Below are 13,005 nucleotides of genomic sequence, written 5' to 3'. Positions count from 1 at the left end.
TCGAGATAAGGCAAGTGCCAGGGATTCTCACTCTGTGGAGATGGCTCAGACTGGTCAACATTTAGAAATAAATAGCTGCTCTTTAATAACTGATGTGTCAGACATAAACTATGAAGGATGACACTGACCTATGTTAGAGAACAAGGAAATGTTTCTCAGGCATCAAACCAAGAAACCTGGCTGTTTCTGAGTAACTCTGCCACTGTCCTCTAGAGACAAAATGAATTAAAGGTTTTTAATTAAAATCTGACCTTTGGAAACATAGGGGAAGGCATCAGCCATTTAAAATCCCATTTTGAAGAGACTTTTCCCCAGAAAACAGCATATCCATTTGTCAGGGGAATTTCCTTGAAAATTTTCTTGCAGAGTCGTCTGGTTAATTAACTGGGATATAATGACAGCAGTGTGTTTTTAAGTGTCAACAATTATTCCAGCACAGGGAAGCAGTGACAGCAAAGATGCAGATTTGTAAAGCCACAAATGGCCAGGGAACTTTTACACCCCTTGATCTTTTGCCCCATAAAAAAATGCTTCTTTCATCTTATTTCAACTGTCAAAGTTACAGATGCATTTAAACAAATGCTGTGATAGTGCTTTGAGAAGGTGAAAGAGTTTTTATTTAAATTTCATACCATTTAAAAGTCCCTCTCCAGAAAAAAACTTTTATGCCTGACATGTTGTAGCCTTTTTCCCAAATTTAAACACCTCTGCTTTCCTTCCTGCAAGACAACTCAAAATACTTGTGATAGTAACTTCTTTTATTCTTCTGCATAAGCACATTTGGTTTTGTTTTGGCTTTTAGGCTATGAGAACCTTTATATGTCAAGCATGATGGAAATTTGTCAAGTTTCTGTAAGCCTTTAAAAATAATTCTAAATTATTAGATGAACACCCTGACAGTTTTAGGCCAGGCATTCCCACAATAAAAAAAGCTGCCTTCATATTCTACTCTCTCTTCTTGCCTTCCTTGCAATTCCTTTCGTGTGAAAATGGGAAAGATTGGCTTCCATCACCTTAAATTGCAAATGCCACAGAAAGAGAAGCACTGTTTGAAAGGGTAGCTGGACACTGGAGAGATGAATAATCCTTCATAAAGAAGGTCCTGTGCATCTGACAGCTTGGCTGTTTGTTCAGCTTTTTTGTTTTTCCAGCACCACACAGCTGGTCTCATAAAAAGTTTTTGTTCCCACAATCTTTGCTTTCCTTAAATTCTTAGAATGAAATAGGAAAATTTCCCTCTGCAGAAAAATTAAGAAGGCTCTGAATATTAGCAGTGTACATCTTAATTAAAGTGTATCAGATTACACTGTTTCTATCAGCAGGGGGAAGCTCAGACAACAGAGAGAAAAAGAATAAAAAAGTGAAAGGAAGAGGGATAAAAGTCCTTTTTTATTCCAGGAGGAGAGAAGAAAACATTCCACAGACATCAGAAGATACAAACCCAAACAATAAAACCCCAACTGCCTCCCCGTTTGGAATCTCCTGCTTAAGAGGAATCATTAATCTCATCAAATAAGATTAAAGCTGCATGTTACACAGAAGTATCTCTGGAAATATGAGCTGGACATCAAGTTCAGAAGATTAAAAAAAAAAAAAAGTTTCATCTGAAATAATACTGGCTGTAATAATCTCTCACTATGGACAATCCCCAATCATCCAAGAGCAGGAGGGGGGAGAAAAAGCCCCAAACATCAAAAACCATTCCATGATCCCATTCTGTATCTCTATATCCAACATCTCCAATAAAATGCTGCCTGTTTATGTGACAGCAGAGCTGCTCCAAAGCTGGCTGTGGGCAGGTAAATCACAGCAAGGTTCCCCCAGCCTTTCATCAACCTTCATCCCCAAGGACTCAGCAGCAAGCTCAGGGGCTGCCAACAGCAACCCAAACTCCAGGCTCGAGGGCTCATTGTGGATCCATCAAGGCAAAATAATTAAAGTGGGGAGGCAATTTTCTTAAATCACAAAGTTATTTTATTCTATTCGATTTCCTAAAAATTTATGTGTGCGTGTTCGGCCAGAGCTAACGGTGATTCTCACAATTGAATACTTTTTTAGTGCAGGAATTTATTTGAAGTTTGTCAAATGGATTGTTTGAAACAAAGCTTTGCCTTCCAGACATCTTGTTTGTGCTGATTATGCTGTGCACTTCAGATATTAATGGTATTACCATGCCCAGTACAACAATTCAAGAGAAAAAATGCTTTACAATCCTCAAAGTTACTTCAACAGGAAAAAGAAAATGCTTGGAGAGTGTTTCAGTATTTGCCACTGAAAAATATGGAAAAGGAAAAATACTGAAAAATTAGGGGAAATTAGGGAAAAGGAGAAACCAGTTTGACCAGTGGAGCTGGGGAAGGAATGGAAAAAGAGAGGAAAAAACTCAATATATTTCAGGAGGCCAACAAGTGCCTGCAGAGATCAGGATGCAGAGTCCCCAGGACTTGGAAGGGAAACCAAACCGTGTGTTCCCAATGGAAATTCCTTTGTCCAGCAACCTGCCAGGAAAGCACAGCACACAGAGTGTCCTGGGAGGGCTGGAGATAAGGCCATGTTTTAATAAAGCTGAATGCAAAAGAAGGAATTTTAGAGAGGGAATAAAAAAAAAGGTGATTATAAAGCTCATAAAAGCACAAGCAGAAAGTTAGAATATGCTAGAACTGAAGATGCACATTTCAAAGACTCAGAGTCCCTTTGTGAAAGTGCTTTATGATCCAGAATTTATTTACACAATTAAACACACAGACACTGCCCTGCAGGAGTTCTGACTCCGTGCAGCAACTGCGTGGACTTGGACCTGGAAATTAATTCCGTTTATGTGTGAGCTTATGCAATGTCAATAGGATGCCTGGCTCATTTGGGGAAGAAATTAGAAGGCATGTAATAAAAATTTTGCAAATGGGGTTTTGAAAATTTGGGAAGACTCATAATTTAGTCAGCTGAATATCATTTCAGAAAACTGAACTCTTTCATAAATCTGAGTGATTTAGAACACACTTTTCTCCAACAGCGAATAATTGTCTTTGTTTTCTAGGTGCCAACCCTGGATGAACCCTGTTCTCAGTAGCTCTGAAAATCAGAGCTACACATAAACCCAAGAGAGGCTGTGCTTTAAATTTATGCTGTAAAGGTAACAAATGTTCTGAAAAATTACATTAAGCCACACTTGAAAAACACATTTTTGGTAATTTTGATACCAACTGCTGTGCATTAGCTTCCTATCTCCAAAACTAAAATTACAGTATCCTTTTCACAAGTGTGTTGTGAGGATGAATCAATTAGTGTCTGTGAAGCACTCAGTAAGGCCATATAAAAAATAAATAAAACAACTCACGATGAAATTAGTAACTCCAGGGACTGCAGAGCTTAGCTGAAGTGTGGTAAATCAGGCCTCAACCCCTACACTGAATGATAAGGATAAAAATGGAACTCTGAATACTTTCCATTCACTGAATAGTGCTCATTTTTCTCTTGAATGGAGCAGATATCCTGTGGAAAAAATCCGCTATACAATCATGAGAAAGCCATTTGTAATTCATTACTCTGTTCTATATTTGATTCTGATTAATGTTTTCTTTTCCTTTTCACATGATTTTTCTTTTATTCCCATTTATAGTCCTTTTTCATATTTTCTTCTAAACAGAACACAGTGTCAGCAAAATTGATTACAAGGAACTTTCCAACCTAACACGTTACAGCGCCTTCACAATTAGGCACAGAAAACTCACTCATTCACTGTGATTTCACTTCATCTAAGGGAAAAAAAGGGGGAAAAAAAGGAGAAATTGCCAGGCAATTTTGATTGCAGTGTTTGTCTCATGTCCTCTGTCAGCAGTGCCCACTCACTGCTCTTTTGTTGGCTCCTAACTCGCGGGCACGCTGTGGGTGGAGAACCTCACAGGGGTTCCTCCAGCCCGAGTCCATCCAGCAGGATCATCCCAGCACGGCTCCTGGCTGCCCCAAATTCTGCCAGGAGCAAAGGGAAATGTGAATCACAGGAAAGGACCCAACATCTCAGCCAACAGCTCTCACCTCGGTCACTCCAGAGCTTAAATCTTCACAGGGAGTTCCTGCCAAGAGCTCCTGACGGACACCTGCCTCAGCCTGCACACCAGGAAATCTCAGTTCCCCACAGGAAATGCTGGTTTTGGGGTAGATTCCACTCCTGTCCTCCACCAGCCCCTGTCCTAAATCCAGAGCCATGGGAGGATCAGCAAGACCCAGCCCTGCTTGTTGTGCTCCATCATCTGAGCAAAATGCATCTCTGAGTTCAGCATCCCTGCAGCACCGATAATGAACTTTCCCCTAATTAGACCAGCAGAAATCCATCCCATTTCTGCACAGAAGGGAAAGCCATGCAGAGTGCTGGCCTGCAGGGTGTAGTAATCCTAAAGCAAGTCAAAAGCACTGGGACACTGACAGTGTATCTCCTGCAAATGTAGTGACCTGTATTTCCTGGGTACCCTGCACTAACCCAGAAATCAGACCTAGAGGGGAAACTGGGCCATAAAGGGAACACGTTTGGCCATAAGGATGCAGCAGCACAGCAAGGAAATTGTATCTGTGCTCAGGATTACACACTGGGCTGAGCATCTGCGATGCCACGGAATTAAAATTAAATGTGGTTTTTGCTGGGGTAATGTTCTTTGTTGACTAAATCAGCCTAAGAATAAAGTAAACTTGTGCAGTCACAGAACACCCCCTCATGTTATTAAAATTTGTCATTGTTAGATTAATATGCATACCTCAGAGTAATTATGCCCTTGTAACTCTGACAGTATTTGCATATGAGGTTCGTCACTGTTCAATGTCAGAACAAAGAGGAAGATGTTGAAATAACACAGTGTCTCAACTAACAGAAATTTAAAATCTGTAAATCACACTGAATTACAAAGAGGAAACATGTCACAAGGTGTAGAGTGGCACTCCAATGGATTTGGATCTGTCAGTTTGGGGATTTTCTATGGATAAGCCTCATGGCTGCCAATTTCACTCCCCACTTCCCCCTTCCCTCCTACAACTGCTTCCTTCAGCCGAGAAACAACATTCCTGAATTACTCTTCCTGTAGGGAGAAAATAAAAATAAAGAGAATTCTGAGAAGGCAGCTGAAGGCAGTGTAGGAGATTGTCCTGGGAAAAGCAGCCTGGCTCTTGAGGAGAGCGAGTGAGAACATCCCAGTGCCTGCAGTGCCACCTTCCACTCCAGCTTTATTGGCACCTGAGGTTCCCAAGCACAATCCTCATGTTCCCACAGCCCACCAACATCAAATGGTTGTAATGGGTAAAAGGGACTACTGAAGGGAGGCAGAAGTCTTTACCCACCAACCGCTAAAATGTCACAAAAATCCGTTGTCCAAAAAAACATATCAGTGCATTCATATTTAAAAGCTGCAGCCAAATAATTCTGTAGCTGCCTCTGCAGAGCAGTGCCCTGCTGTGAGCCACCACTAATGCAGAGCAGCTGGGATGTCCAGAGCCACCCAACCAGGCTGCTCAGTGAGCAAAAATTTACAAATAAAAGAGATTTATTTTGTTCCTGGGAAGATACTTCTGAAAGTTTTATTTGAACTGATCATTAGCATATAACTCCATTTATGCAAATCCCAGACACAGACCTTCCACTAAGCATTTTGAAAGCACATTAATGACATTAGTTAATTTTATTTGTATGTGTTTGCATTTGGGGATTATTTCAGTACATTTCAAAAACTGCAATCTAAATATCAAAGGATCTTAGATTTAACTACTCATACAGTAGTGAAGCTCTAGGTAAAACAGGTTTTAATTTTAAAAAAACCAAAAAAATCTCTTTGTTCAGATAAATGTCAATTAAACCACCTTCAGAAATCTGATTCAGCCTACTAAATAAATGAGAACATTGCATGAAAACATATTTTGATTTCTTGACAAATTCAAGAACCAAATCGCCCCAAAGAACGGAGGCTTGTGCTGGGCATTCTAAGAGTTAAACTTGGAGCTGCTTTGCTACTTACCAACCCCTCACTGGGCATGATGCTGGTGAGATGAACGACCTCGAGGTGTGCTGACTGGGACACCAGCGAGTCAGATGAGAGAGAAATGATGTGGTCACAAATCCCAGACAGGGTTTTACACTACAAAGAAAAAACAAGTCAATAGAATCCCTCGTATCTAACTGGAACAACAAGTGAAGAAGTTCTTCTTCTAAGAACTAACCAAGAATAAGCAGATAATTTTAATTCTTAGCACTGTAAAAACTGCAGGTGTATGAAAGTCAAGAGCAAGTGGTTAAGGGAACGGAAAATACCCACAAAGGCAAGAAAATGTACATGTATGAACAGTTCTGCTGTAGAGGAGTATCTGTGTCTTTAAATTATCTTCTCCACTCCAACAATGGGCACTTTAAAAACAAAAGAACAAACCCAATGAACTTTATCCTTATGATTATAAATACAATGGAAGTTGAGCAAAACAGGTTAAAATAAATCTTATGCAACTGAATAACCCATTTTGGATACCAAATGATGACATCATCCCTACCAACTGTGATAATTAGGTGAATTCTGCTCTTCAACTTGGAAAATTTCCTTTGTTAAAAATTACCCTGGCAAGAAGTGCCTTAGTTAACCCATTTCCTGAAGTAAAATTCTTATGCATCTTTGTGCACATCCTTTAACTGATATCCTACATCACTACAACTATGCAATGATTTTGTTATCCTGCCTTCCAGCTAAAGATCTCAAAATCTTAGTGCAAATCCACAGAAACACCTTCAAAGCAGGAGTTCCATTGCATGGACAGTAGCAGTGGTTCTGACAAATTAAACCCATCTGTCAAAACAAAGTTTGTAGGTCAGAGAGGAGCTGAGCTGAACTCTCAGACAGCATTCATGTGGAAAGATTTATTCCCAAATCTCTGTGTGTTGCTTAAAGCACACTCCTTCAAAGGAGTCTATGCCTAAAAATGTTTGAATCTTACGTGAAAGAATTCATTTAACAGAATTTCAGGACGGGTTTCCGGTCGAGGCTGTGCTGTGTGCATCTCTTTTGCTTTGGGGACTGTACTCTCATTTTTCCTAATTATAGCAAATTCCAGTGAAATCCCTTCAGGGAAGTTTTGTTTCAGGCGTTTGCAAAAGCATGAGGCTTTCTAATATCTCATTTGACACTATCCACAGAAGTTAAACAAATAAAGTTGTCACAATGAATAAGTTAACTGCCTAAATTTATAGGTTGTATTTCCATTCACTGTGCAGTTACTCATCTGGAAATCCAAGGACAGCTCTGGAGCCCTGGCTGTGGCATCTGGATTTTGTATCAGCTGCAGGATGCAAAGCATCCCACTGAGGAGTGTGACTGCAGCTAAAGGTCACCATTTCCACAAATATTTCAAGCAGTTTCAGCTCAGGGCCAGAATCCCTGAGCAGAATTTGAGTCTCATCTTCTCCCACCAGAGATGGAGAAACTCAAAAAATCTCCAGTGTAGTGGGTGCCCCTGTGTGCGAGTACATCCTTTATCCAGCTTTTGAATCAGTGGCAAATCAAGATATTATCTTAATTTCCAACTGAAAACCTCTCTATGTCTCAACATTTGAGAGCATTTGCCCAGATTAGATGCAGACTAAATCCCAGAGAGAGCAACACTTTCTACTTTCTACTGTAATGTTTTAACCTTAGAGCTGCCTCTAGAAACTCTCTTTACCTTTTTTTAGTAAAATAAACTACAAAGAACTTTTCAATAATATCAGTGGTGTATGGAAGGTGACCCTGACACAGTTAGAATTGTGGGTTAAAAGGTGTAAATATAAATATATATATATGTATATGTATGTGTGTGTATGCACACTCCAAATCCCAGAAGGTATCAGGTGCTTTTAGAAGTTCTATTCATACCCAGGTTTGCAATAGTAAGCTTTTTTTCCCCCCCTAAAAGTCACTGCAAGCTTTCTAAATTTAACAGCACATCAATGTTTTATGACAGATTTTAATCCCCGCTGGAAGCAGAGTATGTGCAAAAGGCTTTAAAAAAAAAAAAAAGGAGAAAAAAAGAGCCAGGCACTTGGGCAGAGCTTGTCAAAGCTTATCTGAACTTGTAAATCCTTTGAGAGTTCCCTTTCACTACAGGCTTTAACTCTATCTCAGTGTCAGTACAAGTTTTCAGTGCTGGGACCAGGAAAATATAAAGTATTTGAACTAGAAACCAATATCTAATCAATAATCTTGAATAAGATTCTTCCACTCCCCTTTGTCATCAGATTTTTTTTTTCAGTTCTGAAGGCACAAAATGCTCAGTCTGACAGCCAGTGATGGACCAGGTCTGTGGATCTGAGCAGCCATTCTGGTAGGAATATTAACTATACAGAATATTGTGCAGCTTCTAAACCTAAAAAAAAAAAATAATTTTTTATTTATAATTAACTGTAGCTATAACAGAGAGCATGACTGCCGGGAACTTTCATTTTTAGCAATGGATGTGATTCATCAGAAATTATGCTAAAGAGTAAAGAACTTTATTTTCCTATAACAGCCTTATTTTTTGAAAACAATCATTTTTGTGTGGGGATAAAAATAGAGAATACCAAAGCAGAATTACTTACCACATGAAGAATTTTATTTTCTGTTTCATACACCGTACAATCCTGTGGTAAAACAGAACAAAACCAATTAAATGAATGTCACATTAAATTTCCTATTAAGAAATGAAAGAAGAATGCTGTTAAGAACCTCTTACATATTCCTGATGAACCTTAAAACTTGTTACTTTTAGCTATTTTTTCCTATTTTAGCTATCATTTTTAAGAATAATCGATCTTACACTCTATGATTTCAGTGCCATCCTTACCTTGCTTTTTACAGAGGTTAAAATATTGTTTTTATTTCATGAAATAAACCGTACAAGTTGCTAAAAGGGATCTGCTGTCTCTGTTACTCATCAATGTTTGGAAGTTCCCTGAGTGTGACCCTCTGGAAGTTGAGACACAGCCACGGCAAAGGGGTTTGAACCATCCCCTGCAGCTCTGCCCCACCTCCTCCTGCTGCTCCAAATCTCAGGTTATATCCTGCTAAAACATGGAATAGAAAGGAAAACACAGAAAATATCTGTGAGATTGGAACAGGGTCTCCCCAAATCATGGTTCCCCCTGAGGGCAGCCCCGGCCTGGCCTCAGCCCCCAGCCAGGCCCCTCCCCTCATTCCTTTGGCAAATTGTTAAATCCTTATCCAAGTGCTATTCCACATAGGAATAGGCTTTCTACAGAGCAAGATATGGGATCATTTTAAAAACCCATCTTCTTTATTTAGTTTGGTTTCCTTGAATAAGCTTTCAAGTAAAATTTAACTTACTGATAACGCCTGAGAGGTCCCTTCAAGTAACCAAAGATTCCCTCTGGTGGTGATGGCGACGCCAAGGCTGAGGGCTTTATTGACTTAAGAGTTGGACTTGATATGTGGGTCCCTTCCAACTCAGGATATTCTGTGATATCCCTTCAAGCAGTTTAAGATTCCCTATAGTTCTCAAGATTTCCTCTTTTTACCGGATCTTAATATATTAGCAATAAGAGTTAATTGCTTCAGATCTCCCACCAAACAATCCCAACCCCCTCATTCCCTGTGCCCTGAACACTCAGATTGGGCTGGGATCCTCTCTGGAGGTTTCTGCTCCCCTTTTCCAGCAGCCCAAACCCTTGGCTGCTCCCATCCAGCTACCAAATCTTGTCCCTTGGGTGTCCCTTCGAGGATTTTTTTTCCCCCTGAGTCTGTCTGAGGCGGCTGCTCCGAACCCTCAGCACAAGGAACTGCCCCTCCCTCAGCTCTGAAGGTCAATATTTATTTTGGAGGATTGCTGCTCCTGTGGAGAAATTAATTTCTAAGTGACTACAGTTTAAAGAATATTGCTACAGAATAAGAAAGTCAAAATCAGAAGATTGGGAGCACAAAGCAACACAGAGGAATTTATATTAGCATTTCATGGTCAAGTATCCCTTTGATGTTTCCTCTGTATTCATACTGTTATTTTCTAGAGCACAAAAAAGAATTCAATTAGTCAGTTTGGCTGGCAATGCCCAAGGCAGTTTTTCCTACAAGTTTTGCACACTTCAAACAGCTCATCCACCATCTCCTTTTAACCCTCCACGTACCAAGAGAACAAAATGATCACAGCAGGCTTCCAGCTTGACTTCCAAGCTAATGTTCCTGTCTAAATTATTCCTTTAATTTCTGTGCTAAAAATGCAATATGAACCTCCCTCTGAACAAACTTAATTACTTCAGGTCAAAGAATAGAAGACTTATGTATAGTAAAACTGAAATTTTACTGTTTTGTAGAGCAGAATTAATGTTAGCTGTACTTATGTTGCACATTCAAGATAACATTAGCATGAAAAATGTTAATGGCTTTGGGATTCCTTCCAAAATAGATGCATATTGACTTTTTTTTAAAAGACATCAGACTGGTTTAACAGAGAGGTTAAAAGCACTTGCAGTGTTATACTAAAATATTAAGATATGTAGGTCACAATATTCTTCTGATTTATTTTTCTCTGATAAATAGCAATGCACTAGGGATCTCATTAAAAAAATAATCTTCCAGGACTACCATTTATAGGATGTTGATCTATTTTTCTTACAACATAAATAATAGTTATAGTCACATTCTTTCTACCTTCTCCAGTAGCAAGATGACATGATAAAAATATTTGTTTTTAAAGTTTAAAATAACCTTTAAATTAGAAGCTGTGTTCTATTTCCCCTCTGTAAAAGGATCAAACCCAGGAATTACAAAACCAGTCACAGGAGCAGTTGCAAACCAGGCAAGGACTGCACTGTCCTGAATATCTGAAATTGGAAGGTGCAGCACACTTTTGTCTCTGATAAAGTGAAGTTGCTCCTCTGCATATTCATAAAGAGAAAAGGTCAGTGGGGCTTGTGCTCACCCACAATCTGGTTAAAATTTCAATTTCTAGTTCTGAAAGAAGGAAAAAATGAAAGTACCACGAAAATCTGCAGATGCCATCAAGAATGTTTTATGGCGAGTTCTTGAGGATGGTTAACTAACACATAAAAAAATGTGAAATATATAGTTCATTAACTTAGCTCTCTAAATCAGCGTGAGTTGTCAACTACTGAAAAGGAACTGAGACCCTATAAAGGAGAATTTTCTACCAAAACACGACAGGAAAGTCCCACAGCAGTCTCTGAGTGGTGGATATGACAAAGAGGTATTTCAAAATACATTGCTGGCATGCATAAAATGAAATACTTCTGAAATTCAGACATTCAAAAGAAAGAGATTGCTCTGGACTCAGACAAATGTACAATGGCAAATGCACAGAACTGACTCATTTTTCTTGGTTCAAAGGTAGAGACTTGATCAGAGTGTATTTTTAGAAAAGAGTGAACAGATGTTTGATGAAATGTTCTTTAGCAAATGCAAGCAAAATAAGATGGAGGGGCTGAAAGCTGAAGTCTGCAAAGTTCAAACTGAAAATAACAGCCAGGTTTTTCATGGCAGCTGCTGGATCACAGGATAATTCAGGTGGAAGGGGCCTCTGGAGATTGTCTGGTCCAGCCACCTTCTTGGGGAGGCTGATTTGAAGTTTATTCCAGGTACAGAAGTTACTAAGAAACAATTCCTATCAGATGCACTGCAAACTAGATGGCTTAAAAAACCAGAAAAGCCATGCTTCATCCTAAACACAGTATGTGGCTAAAAATAGGGCAAAAATCCATTATAATGTGTCTGAATGTACCTCAGTGAGGTTAATTAGACAGTAATAAAAGGGAGAACAAGCAAAATTTTGTTTGGCTTTTGTTGGAAAAAGGCTGAGTTGTGCTGACATCCTTTGGTAAGACAAACACACTTTTTGTTGAGAGAAAGTTTGTTCTTGCAGGTCAATGAGTGTATCAAATGCATCTACCTCAGATTTAAACATCTTTCACATAATGAGGAAGAATTAGATTCCCAGCTGCCACTAGGACTGGGAAACTCTTTAAACTCAATGGAAAATTAACCAATGGCTGTGCTTTATGAGCAGAAACCCAAACTTGTTCTTCCCCAGTTCCTCCAGTTGTCTTTCCCTTGGGGCAGCCTTGGTGCTAAAGCATGACCAAACCCAAATTTAGTTCAGTTATTCTGGTGGATTCCATTTCAGAGCAGGCAGGAGCGTGAGTGCACCTTGAAACTGAGCTGTGACTCAAAGTGAAGTCAGCAGAGAGCTCAAACATCTCAATACCCTGATCTAACGTGCTTTTTTTGCATATTATTATAAACACATTTTCATGGGATATTGCACTCAAAATCAGGATGTTTCTGCAGCTCTGTGCATGACATAATTCTTTCACAGCAGCTTAGTGAAGGTGATCAAAAGGGTTAAGAAAACTGAGCAGAATAAAATGAATTTCCAAGCAGAAATGGACAGCTGTAAAACTCCTCTAAAATTAGAGAATGAGGTTTTCTTTTAACCAGCATGAGCAGATGTTGTTTAAATAAGTGACTATTCATCACATCATTTGCATGGTATGTAAATAATAATAATACATTAAAATAAACTTGATCTAGGGTTATGTCACTCAGATCACACAGGACATCTGAGCATGAGGATTCACAAGCACTTTCTATATTAAACTAAGGTTATAGGGCAATGTCCCCTGTTAAGAAAATTCACCTGGAGTGGCAGCTGCAAGTTGTGCACACAAAACATGTTCAATTTGCACAAAATGTCAAAGACATTCCTCACTTAGTGTGCCAAACCCGTACCCTTGACTGCTGCTTTCACACTGGCTGAATGAGGTATTTAAAATGTATGTAATTCATAAAACAAGGAGTAGCTGAAAGGATCTGAGAGCCAGGTTTCTATTAGCTATGCCTTTCAATTCATATTCCAGCCTACAGCTGAGCCTGCAGTTCTGGTTTAGGTGAGACATTTCTGCTTTCACACATTAAGGTCAATTTTCCTCAGATTTAGTGACAGCAAAGCTGTCTCTCTATGACTGATTTGGTTTTATCTGCTCTTTCTGGTGTTAAGTTGAAT

At 39.3% G+C, this 13,005-nt stretch overlaps 1 protein-coding gene across 1 annotated transcript in view; it reads right to left on the bottom strand.

Annotated features, from left to right (window-relative positions):
• Positions 1-13,005, bottom strand: part of LOC131583671 (connector enhancer of kinase suppressor of ras 2-like) — a 166,439-nt gene that overhangs the window by 66,692 nt on the left and 86,742 nt on the right. Inside the window, exons 5-6 of the mRNA XM_058848054.1 lie at positions 8,576-8,617; positions 5,994-6,113 (exon numbers count right to left, since the gene is read on the bottom strand). Coding sequence (XP_058704037.1) covers positions 5,994-6,113; positions 8,576-8,617 — 162 coding nt within the window. The remainder of the gene's footprint in view (positions 1-5,993; positions 6,114-8,575; positions 8,618-13,005) is intronic.

The sequence above is a fragment of the Poecile atricapillus genome, chromosome 12 (assembly GCF_030490865.1).
Source record: "Poecile atricapillus isolate bPoeAtr1 chromosome 12, bPoeAtr1.hap1, whole genome shotgun sequence".
Taxonomy (NCBI): Eukaryota; Metazoa; Chordata; class Aves; order Passeriformes; family Paridae; genus Poecile; species Poecile atricapillus.
Note: the sequence above shows the minus strand (reverse complement) of the source record. Positions and strands in the feature narration are given on the sequence as shown.